Raw genomic sequence first — 12,913 nt, 5'->3', positions numbered from 1 at the left:
TCGCTAATTGATCATGCATAATTCAGCGATTTCGCCGCGAAAGCCACAGTAAACTCCAGCGCAGCGAAAAAGAAGAACCGCGTATAAGCGAGGAGGAAGAAAAAACGCGAGAGAGAGTAGATCTCCACTCTATAACTGAACTGAACCCTCGGCGTCGTCGCGCGCTGCGCTTGTAAAAACGAACGGAGTAGAATAAAAGGAGAGAAAAAAAATTGAGAGCTTTATAAAAGGAGAGAAGAGAAGAGAAGAAAGCAAAGCATAGGGGGAAAAAAGTCGTCGGGAGAGAAATTCGTTAACCCCGGCAAATTCAGAGCTTTAATACATCGAACGAGAGGAAAAGCGCAAAGCTCGGCAGCGGCGGCGGCGGTGCAAGAAAGGGAAAAGCGAACGCGGCCACATAGAGAGGCTGGGGAGGGGTGTGCAGGACGAAGCCAGATGAATGGACGTGTACAGCGGCGCAGGCAAAGTTTGTTCTGCAAACAGAGCGCGAAGCTTTCACGGCGAAGGTATGCGAGCGTGTGTATAGCCAGGACGGGATAGACAGCGCAAGGGGGGTCGGTCGGGAAGACACGAGGCGAGCAAACATTTTTGTGCTATTACGCGAATCTGAGAGTATACATACTGGACAGGGTATTACGGGAAAAAATTATGGATAATGCGCCGCGCGGTTTGTGATCCTTCAATTTACGAGAACTGGCTGGCCGCGAGACGTGTGTTTTCCTGCGAGCTGTGAGTCATGCTAATGATTCAAAAATATGCCTGTGTACCGGATAAATAAACGCGGCAATTCCTCAGCGTGATTATCGCGAAGAATATTTCGTTGACGCTGAAGCTTTTACGCGCTGGTGGAGTCCCCTTTACTCTCGCGAGTGAAATTTACTTAAAACTTCGGCGAATTAGCTGAAAGTAAGGTGAGCGCACCGAGGCTCCCTCGAGTCTTAAGCAAATTAAAATGGATACGCCTCTCTCTCTTACTCTCGCTCAATTTTTAAGCGAGTTTGCTCACCTTTCACGACGCTAACATAAATCTCGGAAAGGACTGCTGCAGCGGCGTCCAGCTGAATTTCATATTTTTCTCTCCGAGACGAGTATAGCTCGCAAAGATCACAATCGGCAGTTATACTTGGCGACCGGAATGTCGGCAGTTGTCGTCGACAAAAGGAAGACGTCGCGAGCGCGCGAGCTTGGAAAACGACGTCTCTCGGATGTAAGAGAAAGAAAAAAGCCGAGAGCAAAGAGTCGAAAGAGAGAAAGGACAAGATAGATCGGGAGTTCGCCGATAGAATTTTTCGGGATGCACTTCCCTAACGTACGTTTACCTACGCTGCTGGAGCCATTTCTCTCTTGGACTGCCGCGGAGGCGAGTGTATATTTTTGCAGGCGCATCCGCGGGGTGGATGGAACAAAAAAGAGGCGCTGGAGTGCAGGACGCGGCTCGAGGAGGAGTGGCAGATGCAACGTATGATATTTGGAAAAGCCGGAGTTCTGATGTAGCTAGGTGGGAATTGAAGGAGAACTTATACGAGTGTTGGATTACGCAGATCTGTTATCTGAGATGGATGTTTCGTGTGAAATATTAATTTTGTTGAAACGCAGATTATTGAAGGAATTTCACAATAATAAAACGTCCAATTTTTAATAAAAATTATAAGATTATAACGCGTGTACTATTTGTCGCGCACGAAAAACCGAAAATAAATCCGCGAACAAATTCAAAAGTGTAAAAAATGACACTTCAATAGCTCCACGTGCTCCGACGCTCAGCAAACAATTACCTCACCCCTGCCCACTACACAGCAATTTCCCGGCAAAAACGTTTGTCACAGCCCCTTAACTTTTATACACCGTATCCTCCGCTCGCCGTACCTCAAAGTACATACACTCACGCACATCTAACGTATAAGCCTGAGCAAAACAGCCCGCGTGTGTGTGTAGGATGGCGTGCTGTAGAAATATTCGAGCAGACAGCTGCGGGGAGTCTGAGGCGGCGGTGGTGAGTGACCGACGCGTCGCCCCGTAGCTTATAAGCGCGGGCGCGCGTGCCGGCGATTTCTTTCCTGCCGCGATAAGACTGCCGGCGCGCGCGCGCGCGCTCGCTCGTGTCAGTGGAAAGCGGCGGACTTTTCGTGTCTTAATGAAAAAGCGAGGCGTAAGGGGCTAAACGACGCGAGCGACGCCGGTCTCGGGATTAATTTGCCCCCCCCCCCCCCGCCTACTCCGCTTGGGCGTAATTAATTGGGTTTGCGCGGGGCCGCCTCAGTGTGTTATTTTTGTTTTATCCAAGACGCGGTGCTGGGTTAAGGTTGACGCGCTGCGCGCGGGGGACTGTTGCTCTCGGCTTTCGAGATAACGCGCGCTTTGAGGCGCGGAATTTCTCGAATCGTTCGTGCGTCTAACGGAGGGCCATTATACGAGAGTTTACTGTTATGTCGCCGTCACATGTGCACTGAACGCATCTAAATAAGCCTGGTTAAAAGCGATGGCCCGATTCAACATGTATACGAGCCTTGGCCTACTTTTGGACGACACACGCGTCGTTTAACGTGAATTATTATAATGATCGACGCAACCTTATCTTTCCACAGCTGGCCTACTCGATGACGCTCGACTACGACATGGGCGCGACGAACTACAACTCGGGCATCAGGGCCCTACTGCCGCCGAAGATCAACGTCTCTTCCCGGGGCTTCGTGCCGACGCAGCGGCAGGTGTTCGCCATCAGGTTGCCCTGCTCGGGCCTCGAGAGCGCAGAGATCAAGCTCGCGCTGAAGCTCAACGTCACGGCGCCGCCTGAGCCCATGTACCGAGACACCATCCTTGTTTTCAAGCGCAACAAGATCTGCATGAAGGGTGAGTCGTATTGCCGTTATACGTTAAAATCACATCGGAGTTAAAAGATGTTTTCGATATTAATCAGGACAAAAGTGTACGATACGATATTACGAAAAAGCAATAACACTCAATAAACAAACAGCCGATTAAAAGCCCGCAATAATCTCCTCTCGTCAATCTCGAACGCACCGCAATCACAAGCCGTCGCGGGACGTCGACCTGTAATAAAACCGAGGCGCAGGGCAAAAGTAATAAACCTGGCCATTAAACGCCCTTGTACATATCCGCCGCCGAAAGTTTTAATAAGCCGTCAAGATCGTCGTCGTCGTCGACGACGAGTCCAAAAAAGACGATCATCTCTTTGGTAAGTCGAAGCCAGCAGGGAAGTATATAAAAGCAGCAAAGGCAAAGGCAGCGAGAAATTGACACGGACACGGTGCGCGGAGGAAGTGCGCGCAGAATAAACGAGAGGAGCCATCCGATAGCTTCGAGATGACAGACGCAGATCCGGATCCGATTACTCGCGAGCAAGAGCGATCCGTCGCGGGGCAAATGAAATCTCGCCATCAACGCGACTGCCGGATTTTACAGCGGCGGGAAATTCGTATAGTATAAGGTATATTCGCAGAGCCAGCAGATCGCGCTGCGCATGTCTTTATGAAGTCGATGGGATGAGACTTTTTCTCTCTTCCCATCTCGTGTTTGATATAAAAGAAAGAAATTTCACGGTGGGTATATAAGGGAGGAAAGAGAGACATTAGATCTTGTTACACGGTAGACCGACCGGAGAGATTTTCCCGCGAGGGGAGTAGACGATATGGAAGTTCGGAATGAAAGTTCAGAGAGGAATTGTTTTACGCTGCGTTTCTTTCATTGGCTTCGCCGTGTACCCGTTTTTCCCCGGATCTATTTGATTTGTCTCCGCGAATTCTCTTTTATTGCTTTCGTTGGATTTCGCGCATTTAAAATAGAAAAAAACGACCCACACATTCTTCTCCGCAGCTGTCTCATCGATCAAAAAGCATATCGCGCACGGCGGGCAATTAAAAAACCCGAGAGATTCCGCGCACGCTGGTCCGACAACATTCAAAACCACTTAACCGCGCGGCAGCTTTTATTACACTTCCCTGCGGTATAAACGGCGCGCCGTTATATAACCGCCTCGTCCGTGTCTTGGACTCCCGTGCGCGCGGACCACTTGGTCAGATTTATTTGCCACTCTCTCGGGCCGCGCGTTATACTCAGGTTCTTATTGGCTCGAGTGCCGCAGCCTCGACGTTATACCCGGTGCTCGAAAATCCTTCCGTTCTGTCTCTTATCTCCCGCGGCCCGCGCTGTCGAAAATAATCGAATCTCGCAGTCGAGAGGCTTCTCAACGGGCCGGGATATTGCGATGAGTCCTCGATATATATCCTCGGCTTCGGCTAATTCCACTGGCTGTATATACGTATATAGGAAAGATGTTGCGCGGGGAAGTATATATAGGTGCGGTACACACCGATGCTGTAGAAACGCGCGAGATTTCGAGAGAGAGAGAGAGAGAGAGAAAGAGAGAGAGAGAGCGCCGAGCTTAATAGAGCCGCCCTCTAGATTAGCTGTCGGCGCGGCGATAAAGTACGCGCGCGCTCGCGAGCGCACAGGGGATCAGTCGAACACATACGCTTTTTTGTTCGTCTCTTCTTTTCGCTGAGTCTTTTGATGGTGGGACAGAGTGGAACGTTATTACGAGTCTTCAGAAAGTCCAGATTCGTCCTATTCCGTGAGGATTATCTATTCTTTATTTCTACGCGAAAACGGATATTATCCGAGCTGATATTCCTTTTGTCATTTTCCTCGAATTATTTTCTTCGAGTAGCATTACCTTCGTACGTGAGGCGCACAATGCAGTACATCAATTCGGGGTATACTCGTAATCGCTTCTCACATATTAGCCGCTATTATAGCCCAGAAAGAGCAATCCCATTCGAAAAATGAATAAAAACGTGAGCCCAGAAATTAAAGTTAATTTTAATCGCCGAAACTTCGCAAAGCTCCAGTCCGGATCTCATTTCCGTGGCGGCGTCGGTATCCCAAGTGTCGAGGGTCACCTCCCCGTTAATCCGTCTGCGCAGCTTAATTCCGTCAGCGCCTCGTAAATCTCGGTTAGGCCGCGGCGCGGCGGCAATTCAACTCGCGCGCACGTGCCTCTCGCGTCTTGACCTTGTCAAACAGCGCTTCGCTCGCGTGTCTGACCATCGCCGGGTATTTTCTACTTGCCTGCGGCGGCGTGCCATTCCACTAGGAGCCAATTCGTTTAACGCGCGCCATCAAAGGCGCCGCTCGTGCGAACTGCGACGGCAAAGGGAACCAACGTCGTCGTCGTCGTGGAATGCGTTCTGGCTAGTCTATCCCGTGGTGCGACGTGCGTGACTGCGTCGCGCGAAGAATTACGGACTGACTTGAGCGAAAGGGAGACGCATCGTTGAGGCTGTAGTTTGGAGGTTCGGTGGGTGAAATTTATTTAAATTCGGTGTCGCGTGCGAACGCGAATACTTCTTAAGTCGATGAGAAAGAATCCGGAATTATCGTTTTAATTTCCATCCAACTCCTCAACTCGCAATATTCAAACGATCAATTCTCCACTCTCTCAAAGGCGCCCGGGAAAAGTCCGCAGCGGGAAACATCTCATAATATCTCAGCTAGTTCGCAGCGAAGAGTCCGAGAGCTTGCAGCGGAAAACCATTCCGTATACTCCTCTCGCGCTAAACTCGCAGCTCTTTTGTGCAGCAATCGAGTTTCCTAGCGCTCGCTGTATGATCCCTGCGGCGATTTATTTAACTTTGCGCTCCCTTTTCTGTATTCCCTGCCGATATATATAGCCGCACAGCCGGGCGTTCGCCGGTTCATCTGGCCGCGATCTCCTGGAGTTATTTACTCGCGAAACGGGCTTCGACTTTGCCCCGAAAGCGCGGATTCGACAGCCGGAAAAATGAGCGCGATAAAGAGCTGAGCTTTTCTCCCGAAAGCTGTGTACGCAAAAGAGGCCGGGCACAAAGGGATTCTCTCTCTCTCTCTCTCTCTCTCTCTCGAAGTTTCGCGAAAGAAAGAGAGAGAATTAATAATACCCACTGCGCAGCAGAGCCTGTTCTTTTTTCTCTCTCGTGAAGATTTTTCTTCCGACTCCGACGAGCGAGGGGCTCCGCTGTGAATGCGGAATCGGATCTCGAGATGATGGAAGTTTTAAATAGTTTTTTAATTATTAGCCGGAGATATTCAGATCACCGACGGTCTGTTTGATCTTCTCGGAGCAGCCTGCAGCGCGAGGGATACATTCAGAGAAAATTAAGCAAAGCGCGGATGATCTTTTACGAGGAGTATCGCTGGGTTTATTGGCGAGGAAGTAATTTCAATTATTCCGATCGGATTGGTGATCGATGAATTACCAAGACGACTTTCAACGACCAACGCCAGTTTATTTATTTGTGACGGATATGAAGTGGAAAATCGACAGTCGAATCGACAGTCTGCAACTTAACAAGCGCAATTCGTTTATATCGGCCTGCGAACGCGCGGATTTACTCCGCGCAGCACTTTGACGATATAGAGATTGACGGAATCGCAGTTTCCAGCTATGACAGCACAAATCGTTCTGCTGAATATTACAAAACCCCGCGCGAACGCTCCCTTACGCCTGAAAGCTTTGCGCGCTGCACTTTGATCGAAAATATAGCGTTCGAAGCCTAGTCGGTATAAAAGTATTTCACGTGCAAAAGTGTTATTCGCGAAAAATATATATAAATCACCGTACCAAGAATTCCGCTTATATTATCGACGTCATTAAAAACTGAATTCTCGGAGCGAAATAGTCAAACCTTCCCGACGAGAATATAGTCTGTAAACTGTGTGCCCTATTAAAAATAATTACAGCTAGGATCGTCAAAGCGCCCCCCGTCAACGCTTCATTTGCCTCGCGTTATTTACTCGCTCCTCGAAAAGCTGCCTCGAGAAAGAAAGGCTTCGATCTATCTCGAGGTGCGGGCAAAGTGTGCAGATTCGACGGGAGGGTAAGAGAAACGAGCCCGATAAAGAGTGGAAAAGGCCGAGAGAGGGGAGAAAAAAAGGAGTTATAGTAGGCGAAGAAAAGAATGGGGGGAGGGGTGGGAATCGCTAGCGCGCGGGCCGAACTCGTTAGAAGAGAAAGTCTTTGAGTTCCGTATAATCTCATGCTTGTGCCCCCGGGGGGTGGGATAGGGCTGGCGAAAAAATCCATCGCCACCGGACAAAGGTGTGCGCTAGCTCTGAGCCCCTTCTCTCACTCCCTCTTCGATCAAAGAGACGCGCGCGAAACTTTCCTCGTCGTCTTCCTATTCGCGTGCGCGGAGATCGTCCTTTCTGGCTTGGCCTTTGAGCTTATGTATTCCAAGGCGATTTTGATTTTGCTCCTGGGAGAATAGCTCTTTTTGGATCGGTAAGAGCCTTTTGTACGTCGAGTCTAGCCCGAGAGGAGAGCTCTAACGTCGTGTATACTTTTGCATGGCCGCGAGTCGAGAGGGGAGATAACGGAGGATTCCCTATATTTCTTTATTCTTTGGGGCCGGAATATAACGGTGGAACTTGTGCAAACATTGTAAATGAAATCGCTGATGAGGGATCGAATGGCGGCATGAATCCTATTCTAATCCTACTCTAAAAAAGAGAGGAATCATCATTCTATTCGTTCTCTGATTAGTCGTCGATTGGCCAAAAAAATTACGAGGTAGATGGCGGGACGCGCGTGATAGTTTGTTTCTAACCTATACAAATGTTTAATATAAAGCAGAGCACGCGGAGCGCGCATTGATCTTGCTAGTATTAAAAATTTTGAAAAAATAGATCAACGTATGCAGAGTGCATAAATTTTCATAAAGAGATATCACTAAATGTACGCCAACAACGAGCGACTATATCGTCCAAACACCTCGGAATTGAATCACCCACTCATAGCGCCATAACAATATTACGAGAGAGCGTATAGCAGTAACCATAACGACTTGCGCCATTTACAGGCATCCGCACGCAATCGAAGAACGACTCGGTGAAGCTGGAAGCCGGCCCGTTGACGAACGGAAACGGCGCTTTCTATGTAGCGGCGACCTGCGCCTGTGCTCTTATCTTGGTCGTCGTGAGCGTCGCGAGCGTCCTCTACATACGCAACAGCAAACAGCGCAGCCAGCATCCGAGGTAAGAACTGCATTTGCCGCTTTTATACGACGATCCTACTATTGCTCGCTATATCGATCGGGAAACGGTCGCGCGATAAGCTCTCTTGGATGTGCATTTTACGAGGCCTGCACGCGCATTTTAACCTGAACGAAAATGAACCGTGTGCCTCTTACTCTCAAACTTCATCGTCGTCACAACAGTTTCGAAAACGCGTCGAAAATAGCCGAAGAGCTGTGTCCCCAATCAAGCCTCCTCCGATCGCTCTTCATCTCAAGCACGCGTACTCAAAGCTCGCTCGACGCTATGTAACACCGCTTCCACTCGAGCGACTTTCGAACCCTCGCATTTTACACACGCCGATATACTGGTCTCGCGATAAAAAAAACAGCCGCGCAGGGTCCTTCAGAAACCTGGACCGATTTCAATAGCCCTATATAGTGTACACGAGGATCGCGAGGGTGTCAAAACAAGCAAGCGGGAGGACATTCGGAGGAAGAAAAAAGTTTCGATATCTTTTTAAATAAGTGCGCTAATCCAACGCTCGATCGACGCGCGACGGAGTCGTTTTATTACTCAGTCGGTTTCCTTTTGCGCTCGCGCGCGCCCGAAAAGGAGCCTGAAAAGGAGAGCTTGCGAGGAAGGAGAGAGAAAGGGGAAGATACATCCTTACGGCGAAAAGGGGAGAGAAACGGATATATCTATAGGAACTGCGTCGCGGAGACGGCTGCTTTACGCGATGCTTCAATGAGAGAGAAGCGCTTTATTTGAGACGGCATGTGTGCGTGTGTGTGTGGGTATATCGTAGGCGAGAGAGCGCGGGATAATGAGGCAAGAAATCGCGGAGACTTTTTCCGCCGGGCTCGCGAGCTTTATATACATATATCGTCCCGGCGGCAGAATCAATCGGACGAGACGTATTATTGTTTGTGTGCCGAATGCGCGGGCGGATCGTCGATAACGAGAAAAATCGCCTCGACTCGTGTATGTGTATACCTCAAGCTCGAGGACCGATAAACGCGATAGGCAGAGGCGGAACTTTTAACTCAATCGTCATGGGACTCTACGGGGATATATTAGCTCTTTTCAGTCCGCCTCCCTAATAACGCTCGGAAAGAGAAAGAAGGGTCGGCTGAGAGAGAGAGAGAGAGAGAGAGAGAGAGATTCGACAAATTATTCCGCACTTGCCGAGGCCACTCGATCGAATGTCGCTTACGCGTCCCCCTCGACGTAACAACCGCTTTGGTCGCCGGCTCTCACTTTTTTCCTGTACTACGTCGTGTTCTTTTTTTTCGCGGTTTTTTTTCACCGCGTTGTGTGTGTATGCGGAGGACGGAGTACGCGTCGCTTGTCAAAGGGCCGCCAAGTCGAAGAGTTTCCGAATAATTTTGCTCGAGAGAGAGAGAGAGAGAGAGAGAGAGAGAGAGAGAGAGTAGGTGAGAGATGGTTAGGGGGACTGGATGGACAGAATGGAATCGAAGAATAATTGGACGGGCTAGCTGCGGGAGAATCAAATCTGTCGCTATCATTATTGGCTGCCCGGAGAATGGAAATTTTCGATTCAAACTGGGTTACATTGAAATCGAGCAGAGCGTGGGTTCGAGCTTGACGTTTTAACAGATGATTTTTCGTTCTTTCGTATCTTCTAGCACATAATGATTTGAAGCATTTGATCTACGCCTGTAATTCTCTAGAGCAGAATAATAAGAAGAATAAAATTCGTTTATGGCAACATAGACTCGATTTTTATAAGGCCCAAAGCATTTTGAATTTTGACGTTATCAAAAATTTTGCGATCGATATCTTTTCTATTTTATAAAATACCAGTATAGTGACTACGTATATCTATGCAAAATTGTTTCAATACGCGATCCGAAACAGCAATAAAGCGTATCCCCTCTTTCAGATCAAAGCGATTTGCTCACTTGACAACGGAGAATAGCTGTGCGCATTTTTTGCACTCGAGAGTCTGGCGCGCTCGAGGTCGGTGACTTTTTATTGTTATAGTTATGCAAATAAAAGTTTTTTTGAAAGATAAAAACAAAATATTGTGTAAAATGTGGCATCTTTATCAATGCTGCTTTGTGGTGAAGAAAAACTGTTTAATTCAATGCAAATATAGAAAATGTCAAAATAAAGAGTTACCATCAAACGCACACGTACTAAAATCGAACCACCAAAGTGAGCCATACCTCGAACATAGCCCTGCAACCCAAACTCCAGCGCCAAATCGCCAATATAGCTGCATCGTCGACGAGCACCACAAATTAACCAAGAGCCTGTCTGCTTCTCTATCCACAGGAAGAGCCTGACGTGCTGCAGCTACTCGGCAGCGGGTACCGGTGGTCTGGCCGGCAGTTCGGTGCTGGTCAAGGTGGATAATAGGCCTGGCAGCGCGAATTCCGGCAGCTACGCCACGATAGCGGACCTCGAGCCTCTCTACGCCAGGCCCTGCGGATCCCGAGCAAGCTACTACGCCGCCAGCCACGTGACCCACTTGAGCCAGGTGAGTGCACGACTTGTCTACTGCAGTACGTGTGTATGTGTGTGTGTGTGTATCTACCCCTGTGTGGGTGGGGATGGCGGGGGTGGGTTAGCAATCGGTGATTCGTAGAAGCGAGGAACGCGCGCCAGACGGAATTCCAAATCGCGAACTGGCGAGCTCCTTGAATTACGGAGCTTCGAGGGCTGTCGGATAAGAGTCGGGAGACGCAAGATTGTTTGAATTACAGCTGCAAACGCTGGAAGGGAATGTTCAAGCAATTTGATTTTTCGTCCATCGCCGGGGCTATGATACCGGTGTGCGATTTACGTTAGAAAATTTGTGGTTCGCTCTTTCTTTCACAAAATTAGCGCCATAGCCTCGGAACGAAAGAATTAAAAATTCAAAAAGCGCTATTAGAAACACGCCAAGTTTCCAAGCGCGAGCAAGGAAAATCCTGCAGCAAACCACACGCTGAAAACCCCATACAAATCCGGGTACGAGAATCGCACAAGGAGATTAACGCTTGCTCCGCAAATCCCAGGCTCTCGCTGCAGGAAACTCTAGAATTTTGGCAGAGTCGAGGCATACACACAAGGCAATTTTCGACAGCAGTAGTTGGCGCTCGTCGTCGTCGCCGCGTACAGAGGAGAAAAGCGACTCTTCGTTCGACGCAGCATTGTTTCTCGCCTCGCGTCCCGAAGCGACAATAAAAGCCGACGAGACGGCACAGCCCAACGAGGAGCCAGAAAAGCACCGACGCTTTGCATGACGAAAAAGCGCAGCACGTGCGCGCGAGCCCAGGGAGGAGACTACCACTTCGGAAGCAGGAGTAAAAAAGGGCGGCGATAAAAAAAGGAGCGCGCGCGGAAAGGGCCGACGGATTGGGCTGCTGCTGCTGGTTGCGCGGAACGATGTAATCTCTCTAATCGAAGTGGTCGAGCGAGAAACGATTTCTTCTTCTTCTTTTTTTTTTAACTCATCGGCGAGAGAAAATATATTTTTAGCAGAGTTCACAGCTTTTTTGCCGAAATGGGGGTTACTGAAATTTCTCTACTAAAAAATCGCTGCTTTTTTAGACGCACGTGCGACAGTAAAGTTGCATCGTGAATCAAACCAAGCCCGGCCGACGCATGCGAGAGATATTTTTTTTTAAATTTTATTATTCGACAAAACAATCCTTCGTGAAACGTTTTACCCCGTGAGAGCGCAGAACGCAAACAAAAACATGCCCAACAAAATCTAGGCTAATCCTCGGAAAAAATAAAGCGACAAAAAAAATCACCTGTGCAGCCCAACCAAACCAAGCTGCCCGCACCGACGAAAAAGAAAAAAAATAGCAAAGCGTACAGAGAGAAAACGCTGCGGCGAAGATAGAATAGAGACTGCGAAACTGCGGCGACTGCAGCCGGTTCGGAGGTCAAGCGCGGACCAGCAGTCCGGCAGGGGAGAGTTTAAAAGGGCAAGCTCGTATGTGTGCGAGGGTAGGTACAAGTGCCGGGCCGGCATTGAAAACCGTTGCGGCGGTGGGGTGAAAGAGAGACCTGCAGCAGCGGAGGAAAGTTGTCACTGGAAAGCGGCTGCTCTCGGCCGCAAACTCGATAAAGTTTTGTCGAGAGGAGAGCCGGTCGCGATAGCGTGCCTCCCGGAACCTCGGTGAGAGACAATGGAGAGGGAGACGTAGGGGAGGAGACTCACTGATAAGGAACGATGAAGAGATCGGCAGGAAGAGGTATAGCGAGACGGTTGTTATATGAGGCGAAAAACTGCTGCTACTGCTGCTGCTGATAATGATACCGGGAAGAGGAAAAGTTTGAAGGTATTCGCAAGGATGTTTATGCGTGCGTTCGTATAATGGATGGAGTTTAACTATATAAAGGCGAGCATACTTGTTGGTAGTTCTGAAATCCCGATGTATCAATAGCATTACTCGCGTGTTAATAACGCTGAGAGAAACTTTTCTTATTTCGTTCTCAATTTCCTCGATGGCCAAGAGGACACCCGCTAGGAAAAGCGAGAAAGAGAGAAACAACGAATTTGAGGATCTAGCAAAATCCCATGTTGTCGTCTCGCTTGGTTTCTCCTTCTCTTCTTTAGCGAGCCACCTCCTCGCACCCCCATATAACGTTTATCCAGCAAGCCTCGGCGCCATAAAAACAGACCGAGCTAGCCGAGGCACGAAAAAAGGCAATAGTCCAGAAAGCAAGTGGATAGAAGCCCCAACATGCATGACACTATACCCTCGTGGAAAAAGAAGCAGGAAAGACTGGGGATGAGGGAAAAAAGAAATGAAAATAGCCGTGCAGTATAGAAAACGAGAAACTCGCAGAAAAAGAAACAGCTACCAGCTGTGGATATAAACGCTGAAGAGGATAGAGAACTAAAAGAAAGTCGCAGAGTTACAAAAAAAAAAAAAATCGG

General features: G+C 48.9%; 1 protein-coding gene across 1 annotated transcript in view; it reads left to right on the top strand.

Moving 5' to 3' along the window:
- The window catches only part of LOC100122347 (tyrosine-protein kinase Drl), an 85,640-nt gene that overhangs the window by 53,737 nt on the left and 18,990 nt on the right, over positions 1-12,913 (top strand). Inside the window, exons 3-5 of the mRNA XM_008219579.3 lie at positions 2,586-2,850; positions 7,857-8,031; positions 10,312-10,516. Coding sequence (XP_008217801.1) covers positions 2,586-2,850; positions 7,857-8,031; positions 10,312-10,516 — 645 coding nt within the window. The remainder of the gene's footprint in view (positions 1-2,585; positions 2,851-7,856; positions 8,032-10,311; positions 10,517-12,913) is intronic.

This window comes from Nasonia vitripennis, chromosome 2 (assembly GCF_009193385.2).
Source record: "Nasonia vitripennis strain AsymCx chromosome 2, Nvit_psr_1.1, whole genome shotgun sequence".
Taxonomy (NCBI): domain Eukaryota; kingdom Metazoa; phylum Arthropoda; class Insecta; order Hymenoptera; family Pteromalidae; genus Nasonia; species Nasonia vitripennis.
Note: the sequence above shows the minus strand (reverse complement) of the source record. Positions and strands in the feature narration are given on the sequence as shown.